Here is a 13,099-nt window from a genome sequence, read left to right as displayed (position 1 = left end):
TGGCTGGTGTTTTACTGAATTGCGATTTTTTTTTTTTTTTTAACAGTGGGTGACAGAGCTGCCTCCTCTATCCAAAATCTGGGCTGATTTCCATCTGCATTCTCTGGTCTCTTCCCTCCCACCTCCAGTTCCCTCCCACTCACCACTGCGGTATAAACTGGTCAACTTAATGAGGTCTCATGTTCTCATGACAAAGGGTCAAGGCAAAAAATCACACCATAGGAGCTAGATGAGATTCATCCTTTCTGCTTTATTATTATTATCATCACTGACCTGGTTTTGTGCCTCATAACAAATCCCACATCATGACTTTCCAGACCTTTCCTACTCACAGGAAGCCTGCTGCTAGCCCCAGAAAACTGAGTGACATTTCTGACTGCAAGCAGGCACTGGGCCTGGAGGTGCCCCAGGCTGTCATGCATCAATTTCAGTTAGAAAAGTTCCCAGGAATGGAAGCCACTGGTGTGCTTGGAGGCATCTTCCTTCCTCCCCTCCCTTTTCGAACATGCTATGTCCCCACCACAGGCAGAGTCTGCAGAGAGCAAGGGCACAGGCTGCCTCCACCCTCTGGACAGCCCTCTCCAAGGCAGAGATTCTGTAACACGTCACATGCAGATGGCCATTCCTGCCTGGCATCCCCCTGCTTCCCACCCCTCGGAAACTAGTCAGAGATCCAGGAATAATTAACATCATGGACGTGGTCAGAGGAGTCCTACCCCCATGGAGGTGCCCCCCTAGAAACCAGAGTCCTGAGGACAGAACAAAGGAAAGGAGCTTTGATGCTCTTGGGGCTGGCCCATAGACTGCTGGGAAAAGGTGGCTGTGGCTGTGGTGGGAACAGGTGGTGGCTCTTAGATGAGCATCTAGGACTGGCAGTCTGCTGGGGTGTCAGGGTAGCACAGACTCCCTTACAGGTGGCCAGGCTGGGGAGGAGGTGAAAGGGTTCTTCAGAAGGTGGTGGTCCTGGTGAGAGGGACTGGCTTGCGGCTGGGTTCTGGTCGTAAGGGCTCCTGCTGACAGGGGAGTGGGGGGCATATCCATCCTGCCCCACCTCTACTCTTGACAGCAGTGGCATAGTAGTCCAGGGGCTCTTCCTCAGCACCACCTGCGACATCCAAGAGGCAGCAGCGCAGGCAGAGAACCCGCTGGAAGGAACGGCGGAAGTTGTCTGAGAGGAAGCCATAGAGGATAGGGTTGGCACAGCTGTTGGCGTAGCTGAGGATGAGGGACACATGGTTGACTGTGGCATCAAGGCTGGTCACAAACAGGTTTAGCAGCTGCACCACATAGAAAGGCATCCAGCAGAGCACAAAGACTGCTACCACCATCAGCACCAGCCGCGTGATCTTCTTTTCTGAGCGCCTGCGCTGCTGCCAGCCGGCCCGCAGTGCCACCGCCCGCATCTTGCCCACGATGAGCAGGTAGCACAGGCCGATGGCTAGAACGGGCAGCAGGAAGCCCAGCAGGAAAGTATAGATCACAAAGACCGCCGACCAGGCCGGGTGAGGCCAATGCAGGTTGCAGGCCACGGCTTGGCCGCCCCGAGCCGGTTTGGTGTCAGCGAAGATGGCGATGGGCAGGGTGACCAGCAAGGATGCCAGCCACACGCCCAAGTTGATGAGCTTGGCCACGCTGGGCCTCCGGTAGGTGGCGGCGCGCAGAGGGTGCACCACGGCGACGTAGCGGTCCACGCTGAGCACCGTCAGACAGAAGACGCTGGTGAACATGTTGAGGCCGTCCACACTGAGCACCGCGCGGCACAGCACAGACCCGAAGGGCCAGTGGTGCAGGGCGGCCGACGAGGCCACGAAGGGCACGCTCATCATAAAGAGCTCGTCCGCGATGGCCAGGTTGAGCAGGTAGATGTTGGTGGCCGTCTTCATCTTGGCGTAGCGGAGGATCACGAAGATGACCAGGGCGTTGCCCACCAGGCCCACCAAGCACACCAGCGCGTAGATGCACTGGATGGCGACCATGCCCGGTGCCCCTGCGTCCCCGGTCCCCGCCGCTGCCTCCTCCTCAGCAGGGGCGCAGCTGGCGTTGACCGCAGGGGACCAGGCTGTCTGGAGCTCTTCCTCGCCCTCTGGGGGCAGCGTCGGGGGGGCGCTCATGCCCAGGGGTGCCCGCCCGGGGCGGCGGGAGCGCGGTGGAGAGTACTTGCCCTGGGACTCCGGTGCAGGTGCGTGCGCCTCTGCCTGCTCCGCCTGAAAAGCCTGCGGTGGGCCCCGCGGGGAGCGCCCGCCAATCCCGCGCCGCGCGCCCTCCGCACCCCAGTCCCAGCGCCCGCGCGCCCCGCCCGGCCTGCCCACCTCTGCGCCCCCGCCTGGGATCCAGCCCCGCCCCAGGTCTTCCAGAGCCCCAGATGGACCTCCCGCCCCCTCAGCTGCTCACCTCAGATCCTGTCTTGTCTGACCTTTGGCCTCCCACTCCCCTGCTCTGCCCTCTGCAGCCGCGGGGCTAGGGGTCCCAGAGTCCTCCGTTTGGGTAACGCGGCCCTGGGGTGGTAGCGACTATGCTGAGCGTGCAGAGCCCTTAGCCGGGCGCTTGACATCCTCCTCCTGTCCACCGCGCCCCCCTGCCCCTATGATCTTCTCGAAGACCTGCAGGGTCTGTCCCATCATTAAACTCATTTCCTAGAAGCGGAACCTGAAGCTCCCAAAGGCGTCGCTGTGAATTCCCGGTCTGCCCGGGTCCCAGTCGCCCCCTCCCTTCACTCCGCGCAATCGCAAATCCCAGGACCTTTTCAGTGAGATTTCTGTAGGATGGAGGTGGGTGGGCGCCGGGAACGGAGATGCCAGAGGAGGAGGCACAGAGGAGGATCCACAGAGGAGGAGAGATGCCACAAAAGAAGGCCAGCCTCTGCGTCCGATGCTCATCGCGCGGGGCAGCACCGACAGCGGCAGCTAGCCCCAGAGCCAGACGCCGCAAAGCCTATGCCAAGCTGGCTGACTTCTGAGGCGTCTCCACTGAGGTCTCTGAAAGGTGCCTGGGAAAGGGTGCTCTGGAAAGGTCGGTGTTCGGGTCTGGATTCCCTCCTTCTCCCAAACTCCAGAGAGTGCAAGTTAACACCCTTGAGCTGGATGATTCTGGGCTACAGTCCGGGTCTGGGGATCCAGCAGGCAGTCTCACAACCCTGGCCCTACTGGTCAGGCACAGGGCACAGCAGAATTAGCGAAGTGGGGATTTGTCTTGGAAGATAATCGGCAGGGAAATGCTGGCTCTTTGGAACACCACCTCTGCAGGCCAGTGGCCTCCTTGAGCCTCCCTTCAGCACACTCCTGAAATGTCTTTGATGCATCTGGAAGTGGCTACCCGGTGCCAGAAGTGGGGTCCCATCTCCTATGCTGGATGGCTGGAGCAGCTGCGGAGGGGAGGCTGTCGGGATGATTAAGGCCAGCTAGAGGTGACCTGTCAGAGGTCTGACTGCTATTTATCCAGGATTTGGTGTGGGGGGGGGGGGGGGGGAGGGGAGGGACTGGTGATCAGCCCCTGTGCAACACAGTGGCTGAGTCTAATCTCTGTCCCTAGTTTCTGCCACCCAAATGGTTCCTTTAAAAGATTTGTCTTAAAAAAAATTAATAATAAAAGATTTGTCTTAGCAACCCTCCTCCCCTTTATGGACACTCTTTAAATTAGTCTGTTCTTTCCTCTGCTCTCATTTTCCTCATTGTCTCTGAGGGAGAGATTCTTATGGGGAAAGAGATGGTGGCTTTGTCATTCTAGGGTGCAGGTGTTTGGGGGGGAGTGACAGAAACCCAAGATTTGGGTGGAGGGAGAAATACAGGGGCTTTTCTTTTTAGTCCTGGACACTGGGGGAAATCTTTAAATGATTCCCCTCGAGGCCCAATAGGGGAGGTGTCCCACAACTGTTCTGCATGCCTGGATACCCCTCTACCATCATTCTCTCTGTCCATTTAATGCCCAGCCCCCTCTCATCTCTGAATATTTCCTGGTGTCTTGCCTAACACGTGAGCCCTTGGGATCTTTCCCACCTCTACTTTGGAGAGTTTTTCTCCTAACCTTTCCTGGCTCTGCCCTCTCTCCCCTCATGCAGACATACAATTCACAGCAAACCAAGCTAGCATTTAATAAGGTAAATATGTATTGCTGTTTTCTGCGGTTTTAGAAAACAGCCCACATTATGAGTGTGCTGCATGTAGCACTGGGGACACCCAAACCCAGCATTTCTGGAGTCCAAAAGTCAGGGAGACTGAGCATTCATTCATTCATTCATTCAACAAATGCTAGTGGAGAGTATGAGTCCCCTGCGAGGCATGGTTGCATATGTTGTCTTATATGGGATGATGGCCTACTGTGTGCAGGGCCTTGGAAGGCTTATATTTTCACCACCGCCCCACATTGGAAACATACTGGAAAGTGCCTGGGATCACAGGGGAAGGGTGGTGGCAAAGAAGGAGACAAAGAGCATGATAGTGAGGATGAAGGTGTACTTCAGAGAGAGAAGCTGGCAGAGCAGATGCTGCTGGGGGCCTGGGGAATGAACTGCGAAGTGGCAGCAGTACTGGATGCCTGGCAGGGGAGCAGAATGTAGTGGGTGATGATAAGGTATGCCTTGTGTGCCTGGAGGAGGCCTAGGGCCGTCATCTGAGGAGGTAGAGAAGCTGGGAGTGTGTATAAGCTGACTGTCAGGGTCAGAGTTGGGGTCTGCATGGCTTCCTTACCATGACAGAGGGTGGCCTGGGGGTCCAGGTCTGTGAGGTTTACACAAAGAGCCTTTGGAGCATTTGGAACAGCACAAGCAAGAGCTGCATGTTTGTGCCAGGACTGCTGCAGCGGCAAGCAGAGAGGGCACACTGGTGCATTCTAGGTACACACAGGGCAGGTAGGCTCGACACTGTGACATCTTGACCTTGAAACTAGGCTGCCTGGTTCAAATACGGCTTCACCTCCTCCCAGATATGCAGCCTTGGACAAGTCCCTCCATCTCTTTGTGCCTCTGTTTCCACATCTGGAAAGTGGGTGTAATGGTAGTAATTATTTGGTAAGGCGCCATGAGGACCCATTACCTTGGCATACCTATGGTAACTGGGGGAGTACCTGGCCGTCATCAGCACTCAGTGAGTGTCAGCTGTCAAGGTTATTTATTTTTCTAACCCTCTCTGTGTGATGAGACTAAAGAGAAGGTCTGCCTGCTCCCGCTTGGCCCCACGTTGTTGTCTGATGTTCCACTGGTTAGTTCCCTTCAGAGGGTAAAGGGTCAAGGGGGTGGTGGAGGCCACTGACACACTCCCCCATTAATTATTATTATAGGTTTTATTGTCAGATGTATCGGTTTCTACTAACAGTGTTTTTATATCTAACCTGTATTGAAAACAATCCTAAGACACATGGGGAGAGCATTACTTCTATCCCAACTTTGTGCAAATGACCCAAACAGAGCAAGCTTTGCAGACACAGCCTGACCTTTATTCTGCTTTGACTGACACCTTAATGATGGGTTATGCTCAAACCAGATTCTCCTGGGAGTGAAAGGAAGCTCTATTAGCAGTTGTGCTGACCAACAGCATGACACCTGACTCTTCCAGGCAAACCAGGACAAGGATCCCCTAATTATGGGGGACTCTCCAATTTAACTTTTGAATTTCCACTTTAAGTGGCAGAAAATAAAGTTTGTGAAGCACCAGATTAACTTCTAAGGGGCTGTCACACATCTCCCCAGAGCATCATAGGGAAAGGGTTTGCAGTGGTAAAGGTGAGGTGTGCATTTCACTGACAACACCAGGAGATATTGAAGATTAAATTGAAATGTCTATGTGTCCAAGACCAAGAGCAGGGAATCATACCATTTCCAAAAATGCTCTCTCCAGACTTCTATACTTAGGGAAGGATCAGAGAAGCACTTGAAGTGTGGACCACTCATGCAACAGTGAATTCTTGAGAGAATGAGCACTCACAGTGCTGAACCCCCTCCTGAGATGGCTCTGGAGGGACATGTGCACCTAGGTCATATTCAGCTCATCCTGAGATGAACACTTTCCTGCCCATCCCATTTCTCTACTTTGCTCTCAAGTTCTATCTGGCCTCAAACCCCAGGGCTAGGTTGGGAGTGGGGTTCAGGGATTGAAGAGAGTATCTTAGCTTTTGAAAAATTGCCATGATGATGAAAACAAGATTGAGTTTATACCGAGAATCACTGCCTTCACTGCAGCATCATCATAATGGTAAAATATCATGGACTAGAACAGGTTTAGAAATTGAGGTCTGATATGGAGGTTCTTCTTCCAAGTCAAGAAGGTCATGAGGCTGAGCTACTAGGATTTGTGTTTGAGCTGACAGTGTGGGGTGGAGGGGGTAATTCTTGAAGGGCAGACGTTTTGGGAGGCAGCATAACATAATGTGACTACTTTGATCTGAGTCCCAGCTCATTGCTTGCCAGTTATGTGACCTTGGGCAAGTTACTCAACCTCTCTGTTTCTCAACTTCCTCCCCTGTAAAGTGGCCTTAATTCTAGTCCTACCACAGATGGGCTGTTGTGGGGACTGAACAGGTTGACATATGTGAAGCAGTTACAACAGGGTCTGGCTCCACTAAACACTATATGTTTATTATTAATAATATGTTTATTATTATTAATATTCCATCTGAAGTCTCTGGTACTTGGTAGCTCAAAGCTCCTGGACACATCTGGTTTTTCTGACATTAAGCAGAGGACCCCCTCTGTTAGCATCGGTGAGCTGGAAGGCGCAGGCATCACTCATGGAACATGTGTGCTGCTGGGGTGTCAAAAACCAGGCACAAACATGCTCAGACTGGCAGAGAAGAGAAGGTCCCATCCCTCACTGGAGCCCAGGACACAGGATCTGGCACAGGATCCTCAGCTTCTGGGAGCTCACTTCCCTGATAGCCAGGCACCCTCTGCTGCAGGTTGGCACCCCTGGGAAAATTCACAACCACGGATGCCTGGGCCCCATTCCCATACACTCTGAGTCATTTGGTTTGGAGGGGGACTCAGGCATCTGAATATTTTAAAGGCTCTCCAGATAATTCTAAAGTGTATTGATGCATTGCTCAATTAAATGGAACCATAAGAGACAGGCAGCCTGGGGGCCACAGTGTGTGGAAATCACCGGGCCTCCAGGGAGTCTGAAGGGACAGGTCAAAAGAAGCATCCAGGAAACCAGAGACCCCTCTGCACAGAGAAACAGACAGCTCAAGAGGGGCAAGGCGCAACCTGCTAGATACCAGATGGGATTAGGCTGGGGCGGTTGGGACCCCATAGCTGTCCTCTCCCAAGGCACTAAATATGCCACTGAAGGGGACCAGTGACATATCTACAGAGGGAGAGAAAACAGAGTGCAACATTCATGCTGAGTAAAAGCGGGGAAACAAAGTGCATTTATAAGCTGTTTTTTTAGCTCATCTGTCCCTTTGCTGTAGGATGTATATATGAGGGGCCTATTTTGGGTCTGTTGATTCAATGTCTGGCATCAGACCCAAATTGCTCACCTGTACATAGTTATAAGCAGCAAAGGGCTGGGTTTGGGCTGGATCTGAGGGTCCTTCTCTCTCCTCCAGGTCGCGATAGGGCCACCCATGGGTATGGCTGGCCCCAGTAGCTGGTAGGCACCTGGAGTTTCTCAGTGTGAATGACAGCTGAGAGGGTGAAGTGGGGGCCTCACAGCCCCTCCTCGAGCCAGGGGGAACAGCTCCTTTGTGGGCAATGTGACTACCTCCTCTATTTCCACACTTCAGGTGTGCCCCCTTGGTCAGGAGTCATCTGGCCTCCAAGCATCTGGGCAGCAGGTCTGCAAGAACAGCTTCTTCTGCAAATAGCAGTGCACCTTGAAGATACTTGACCTTCAGCAGTATGAGGACTATCGTCCCGAGAGCCACTTCTGTCACCTGCTGATTAGAAAATCATCTGAAGAGCTCTCAGAATCTCAGCTGGGCTTTGATAGCTTCTGCTGAGTATACTAAAGCATAATTTACCAGGGGCTGAGTGCATGGCATTGTCAGAAGTGATTTACATAATTGCCTCTTCTTCAGATTCCCATCTGAACTCTAGTGATATGTGGGACAATGTGATGATAATACATCCCCACTCCACCCCAAAGACATTAAATATGAGGGCAAGGAATTCCTTTAAGAATTTATTACTTATTCAATGATTTTCTCGAAAGAAAGTAAGCCCGAAATCATATGAGCTAAGCAGAAAGTCGGCATGAGAAGGACACAAGTCTGGGATAGGAACAATGTTTATGTAATATCCATATGATGTGTCCAGACTCTGCTGTCAATTGTTTGGATCAAGGAAATTGAGCGCCTTGAGCGCTGTTCTGTTGTCTAGGAGTTGTTTCCGGCTGTCCCAGCATCCTGGCCTCATCACTCTGCATGTAGAAGAGAATGAACTGGAAGACAAAACATGGGTTTCGTTCTGAATGCTTTGTTCATGACAGGTGTGAGTGTGGGCGGTTCATTTAGAGGACTGTTGCTTCAAGAGGACCCGGGACAAGCAGCACCCTGCACTACCTATGAGAAGTGCACATCCTGAACCTGCAGAATCACAAACACAGAAGGTGGGGACCAGCCACAGTGCTCACCAGAGCTCTAGGGGTCTATGACAAACTTCAAGTCTGAGAGCCACTGGCATAGCCTTTCTGAGCCTCACTTTCTTGTCTTCCTAGAGTAGTGAACCAGTATCAGGAAAGATCATTTGGCATGAATGCTCTGAAATCTCTAGACTACCTTGGCCACATGGTTCCTGAACACCTGAAATGTAGAGATGTGCTAAGTGTAAAAGACACATCAGATCCCAAAGACTGAGGGTGAACAAAAGAATGTAAAACATCACATTAATATGTTTTATTGATTACATGTTGAAATAATATTTTAGATATGAAAGTAAAGTCAAACATATTATAAAATGAATTTTACCTGTTCCTTTTTACCTTTTTTAATGCAACTATTGGAAAATGTAAGTTACATTTGTGTCTCACATTATATTTCTCCAGTGTTAGAACCCTATTGGATGCCCCAGCAATGCTGTTAATGTGCTGTTCCCGCATGGTCACTAGACCCATGTGTCTCTTTGAATTAAACTTGTAAAAAAAATTCAATTCAATCCCTTAGTCACATTAACTATGTTTCAAGTGCTAAATAGTCACATGTGGCCACCATACAGAACAGTGGAAATCTAGAACATTCCATTATCATGAAAAATATAGCATTAGAATTTAAGTGTAGGGCCTTTAGGCCCCAGAATTCCAGTCTGGTTCTGACAAAGTTTCAGCCATGGTTATATGCCTCCCAAATACCACTACTTCCTCTTCCTTATGTATAGATCTCTGATTTTGCTTAGGACTCCACTTTAAATGTACTCAGGTTCTCCTCAGAATCTGTGATTTGTTTGGGCATGGGTATATGCCCTTCCTCTGGCCAAAGAGATATGAGGGTACATTATTGAAGTTGCAGGGGCAACTTCTGGGAAAGTTTTGGCTATTGTCTGGCAGGGATATAGTGTTTGGAGGGGCTGCAGCCACTTAGTGATGATGAGGTAAAAAGCTTATCTGATATGAGAGCCAGTATGTTGAAGATGGTAAGGCAGGAAGCAAGAAAGAACTAGGGTACTTGACAGTAGTGAGAGCTAATGAGTCAGCCAACTCTGGACCTGCTCCCACTGAACTTCTTTTTATGCAAAGTAATGCACATTGTTGTTGTTTTAGTGCTTTCAGATGCATATTCTGTTACTTTCAACCAGAAGCATTCTAGCCCATTATCCTTGGGCCAGTCACTGACCTTTCTAAGCCTGAGTTTCTCATCTCTAGGATATGAACACAAGAGTTGCTTACCTCATCATATGAGATAATGGGATAATAACGTTATCAGGCATTTATGTCACAGTTACAAGTGTTTTTTTTTATTTATAAAATGCTAATATATCCTCAGGACTTATCATTAAGTGTCACTGTCACAGGAACCAGGTGATTAATTCAGACATTCTGTTCCTAGACATCTTCTTTACTGTGGCAAGAAGTAGCCTTTCCTGTTCTTCTCCCACCTTTCCAGGAAGATTAGACAAGCATTTGAAAAATGTTTTTACCCCTAGGACATTTTTAGAAATTCAAATTCTCTCCCAATTGATTGACATAGGAATCAATACATGGAAAATTGCCTTCCCAGTGTTCAGGCTATAATGCGTGTATTTAAAAATAGACTCATAATAAAAGTATCCACAAATCTATTTAGAAGCTGAAAGAGCTCCTTGATCATAGATAGAAATGGGGTTTTGCTTTTTTGGTACACCACACATTGTTTTGTGCAGAATTAGCATCTCAATCAGTTGCCTGGTTCTTTTTTTTTTTTTAATTTTGTTTTTTAATTTTTTTAAATTTACATCCAAATTAGTTAGCATGTAGTGAAACAATGATTTCAGGAGTAGATTCCTTAGTGCTCTTTACACATTTAGCCCATCCCCCCTCCCACAACCCCTCCAGCAACCCTCAGTTTGTTCTCCATATTTATGAGTCTCTTCTGTTTTGTCCCCTCCCTGTTTTTATATTATTTTTGTTTCCCTTCCATTATGTTTGTCTGTTTTGTCTCTTAAAGTCCTCAAATAAGTGAAGTCATATGATTTTTGTCTTTCTATGGCTGGCTAATTTCCTTAGCATAATACCCTCCAGTTCCATCCATGTAGTTGCAAATGGCAAGATTTCATTCTTTTTGATTGCCAAGTAATACTCCATTGTGTGTGTGTGTGTGTGTGTGTGTGTGTGTGTGTGTATATATATATATATATATATATATATATATATACCATATCTTTTTTATCCATTCATCCATCAATGGAAATTTGGGCTCTTTCCATACTTTGGCTATTGTTAATAGTGCTGCTATAAACATGGGGGTGCATGTGTCCCTTCAAAACAGCACAGCTCTACCCCTTAGATAAATGCCTAGTAGTGCAATTGCTGGGTCATAGGGTAGTTCTATTTTTAGCTTTTTGAAGAACCTCTATACTGTTTTCCAGAGTGGCTGCACCAGCTTGAATTCCCACCAACAATGCAAAAGAGATACTCTTTCTCTGCCTCCTCACCAACATCTGTTGTTGCCTGAGCTGTTAATGTTAGCCATTCTGGCTAAGGTGGTATCTCATTGTGGTTTTGATTTGTATTTCCCTGATGATGAGTGATGTTGAGCATTTTTTCATGTGTCGGTTGGCCATCTGGATGTCTTCTTTGGACAGGTGTCTATTAATGTCTTTTGCCCATTTCGTCACTGGATTATTTGTTTTTTGGGTGTTGAGTTTGATATGTTCTTTATAGATTTTGGATACTAACCCTTTATCTGATATGTCACTTGTGAATATCTTCTCCCATTCTGTCGGGTGCCTTTTAGTTTTGCTGATTGTTTCTTTCACTGTACAGAAGCTTTTTATTTTGATGAGGTCTCAGTAGTTCATTTTTGCTTTTGTTTCCCTTGCCTCCAGAGATGTGTTGAGTAAGAAGTTGCTGTGGGCAAGATCAAAGAGCTTTTTGCTTGCTTTCTCCTCGAGGATTTTGATAGCTTCTTGTCTTACATTTAGGTCTTTCATCCATTTTGAGTTTATTTTTGTGTATGGTGTAAAAAGTGGTCCGCGTTCATTCTTCTGCACGTCGCTGTCCAGTTTTCCCAGCCCCATTTGCTGAAGAGACTGTCTTTATTCCATTGGATATTCTTTCCTGCTTTGTCAAAGATTAGTTGCCCATACGTCTGTGGGTCCATTTCTGGGTTCTCTATTCTGTTCCATTGATCTGAGTGTCTGTTCTTGTGCCAGTACCATACTGTCTTGATGATTACAGCTTTGTAGTATAGCTTGACGGCTGGGATTGTGATGCCTCCTGCTTTGGTTTTCTTTTTCAAGATCGCTTTGCCTATTCAGGGTCTTTTCTGGTTCCATACAAATTTTAGGATTATTTGTTTTAGCTCTGTGAAGAATGCTGGTGTTATTTTGATAGGGATTGCATTGAATATGTATATTGCTTTGGGCAGTATAGACATTTTAACAATATTTGTTCTTCCTATCCAGGAGCATGGAATATTTTTCCATTTTTTTGTGTCTTCTTCAATTTCTTTCACAAGCTTTATATAGTTTTCAGTGTATAGATTTTTCACCTCTTTGGTTAGATTTATTCCTAGGTATTTTATGGGCTTTGGTGCAACTGTAAATAGGATCAATTCCTTGATTTCTCTTTCTGTCGCTTTATTGTTGGTGTATAGGAATGCAACCGATTTCTGTGCATTGATTTTATATCCTGCAACTTTGCTGAATTCATGAATCATTTCTAACAGTTTTTTGGGTGGAATATTTTGGGTTTTTCCATATAGACTATCATGTCATCTGCTAAGAGTGAAAGTTTTACCTCCTCCTGGATGATTTGGATGCCTTTTATTTCTTTGTGTTGTCTGATTGCAGAGGCTAACGCTTCCAATACTATGTTGAATAACAGTGGCGAGAGTAGCCATCCCTGTCTTGTTTCTGACCTTAGGGGGAAAGCTCTCAGTTTTTCCCAGTTGAGGATGATAATAGTGTTGGGTCTTTCGTATATGGCTTTTATGATCTTGAGGTACAATCCTTCTATCCTGACTTTCTTGAGGGTTTTTATCAAGAAAGGATGCTGTATTTTGTCAAATGCTTTCTCTGCGTCTATTGAGAGGTTCATATGGTTCTTGTCCTTTCTTTTATTGATGTGATAAATCACGTTAATTATTTTGGGATATTGAACCAGCCCTGCATCCCAGGTATAAATCTCACTTGGTCGTGGTGAATTGTTTTTACTGTATTGTTGGATCCGGTTGGCTAATATCTTGTTAAGGATTTTTGCATCCATGTTCATCAGGGAAATTGGTCTATAGTTCTCCTTTTTAGTGGGGTCTCTGTCTGGTTTTGGAATCAAGGTAATGCTGGCTTCATAGAAAGAGTTTGGTAGTTTTCCTTCCATTTCTATTTTTTATAACAGTTTCAAGAGAATAGGTGTTATCTCTTCCTTAAATGTTTGGTAAAATTCCCCTGGAAAGCCATCTGGCCCTGGACTCTTGTTTTTTTGGCAGAGTTTTGATTACTAATTCAATTTCCTTACTGGTTATGGGTCTGTTCAAATTT

The 13,099-nt window shown here is 47.5% G+C and overlaps 1 protein-coding gene across 1 annotated transcript; it reads right to left on the bottom strand.

The window, feature by feature from the left end:
- Positions 1–251: 251 nt before the first annotated feature.
- On the bottom strand, positions 252–2,111 carry SSTR4 (somatostatin receptor 4). Its single transcript, XM_030309016.1, has one exon. It carries the CDS (start codon positions 2,109–2,111, stop codon positions 948–950), a length of 1,164 nt encoding a protein of 387 aa, XP_030164876.1. The 3' UTR covers positions 252–947.
- Between the last annotated feature and the right edge of the window lie 10,988 nt (positions 2,112–13,099).

The sequence above is a fragment of the Lynx canadensis genome, chromosome A3 (assembly GCF_007474595.2).
Source record: "Lynx canadensis isolate LIC74 chromosome A3, mLynCan4.pri.v2, whole genome shotgun sequence".
NCBI classification, from domain to species: Eukaryota; Metazoa; Chordata; class Mammalia; order Carnivora; family Felidae; genus Lynx; species Lynx canadensis.
This window is presented reverse-complemented; position numbering and strand designations above follow the sequence as displayed.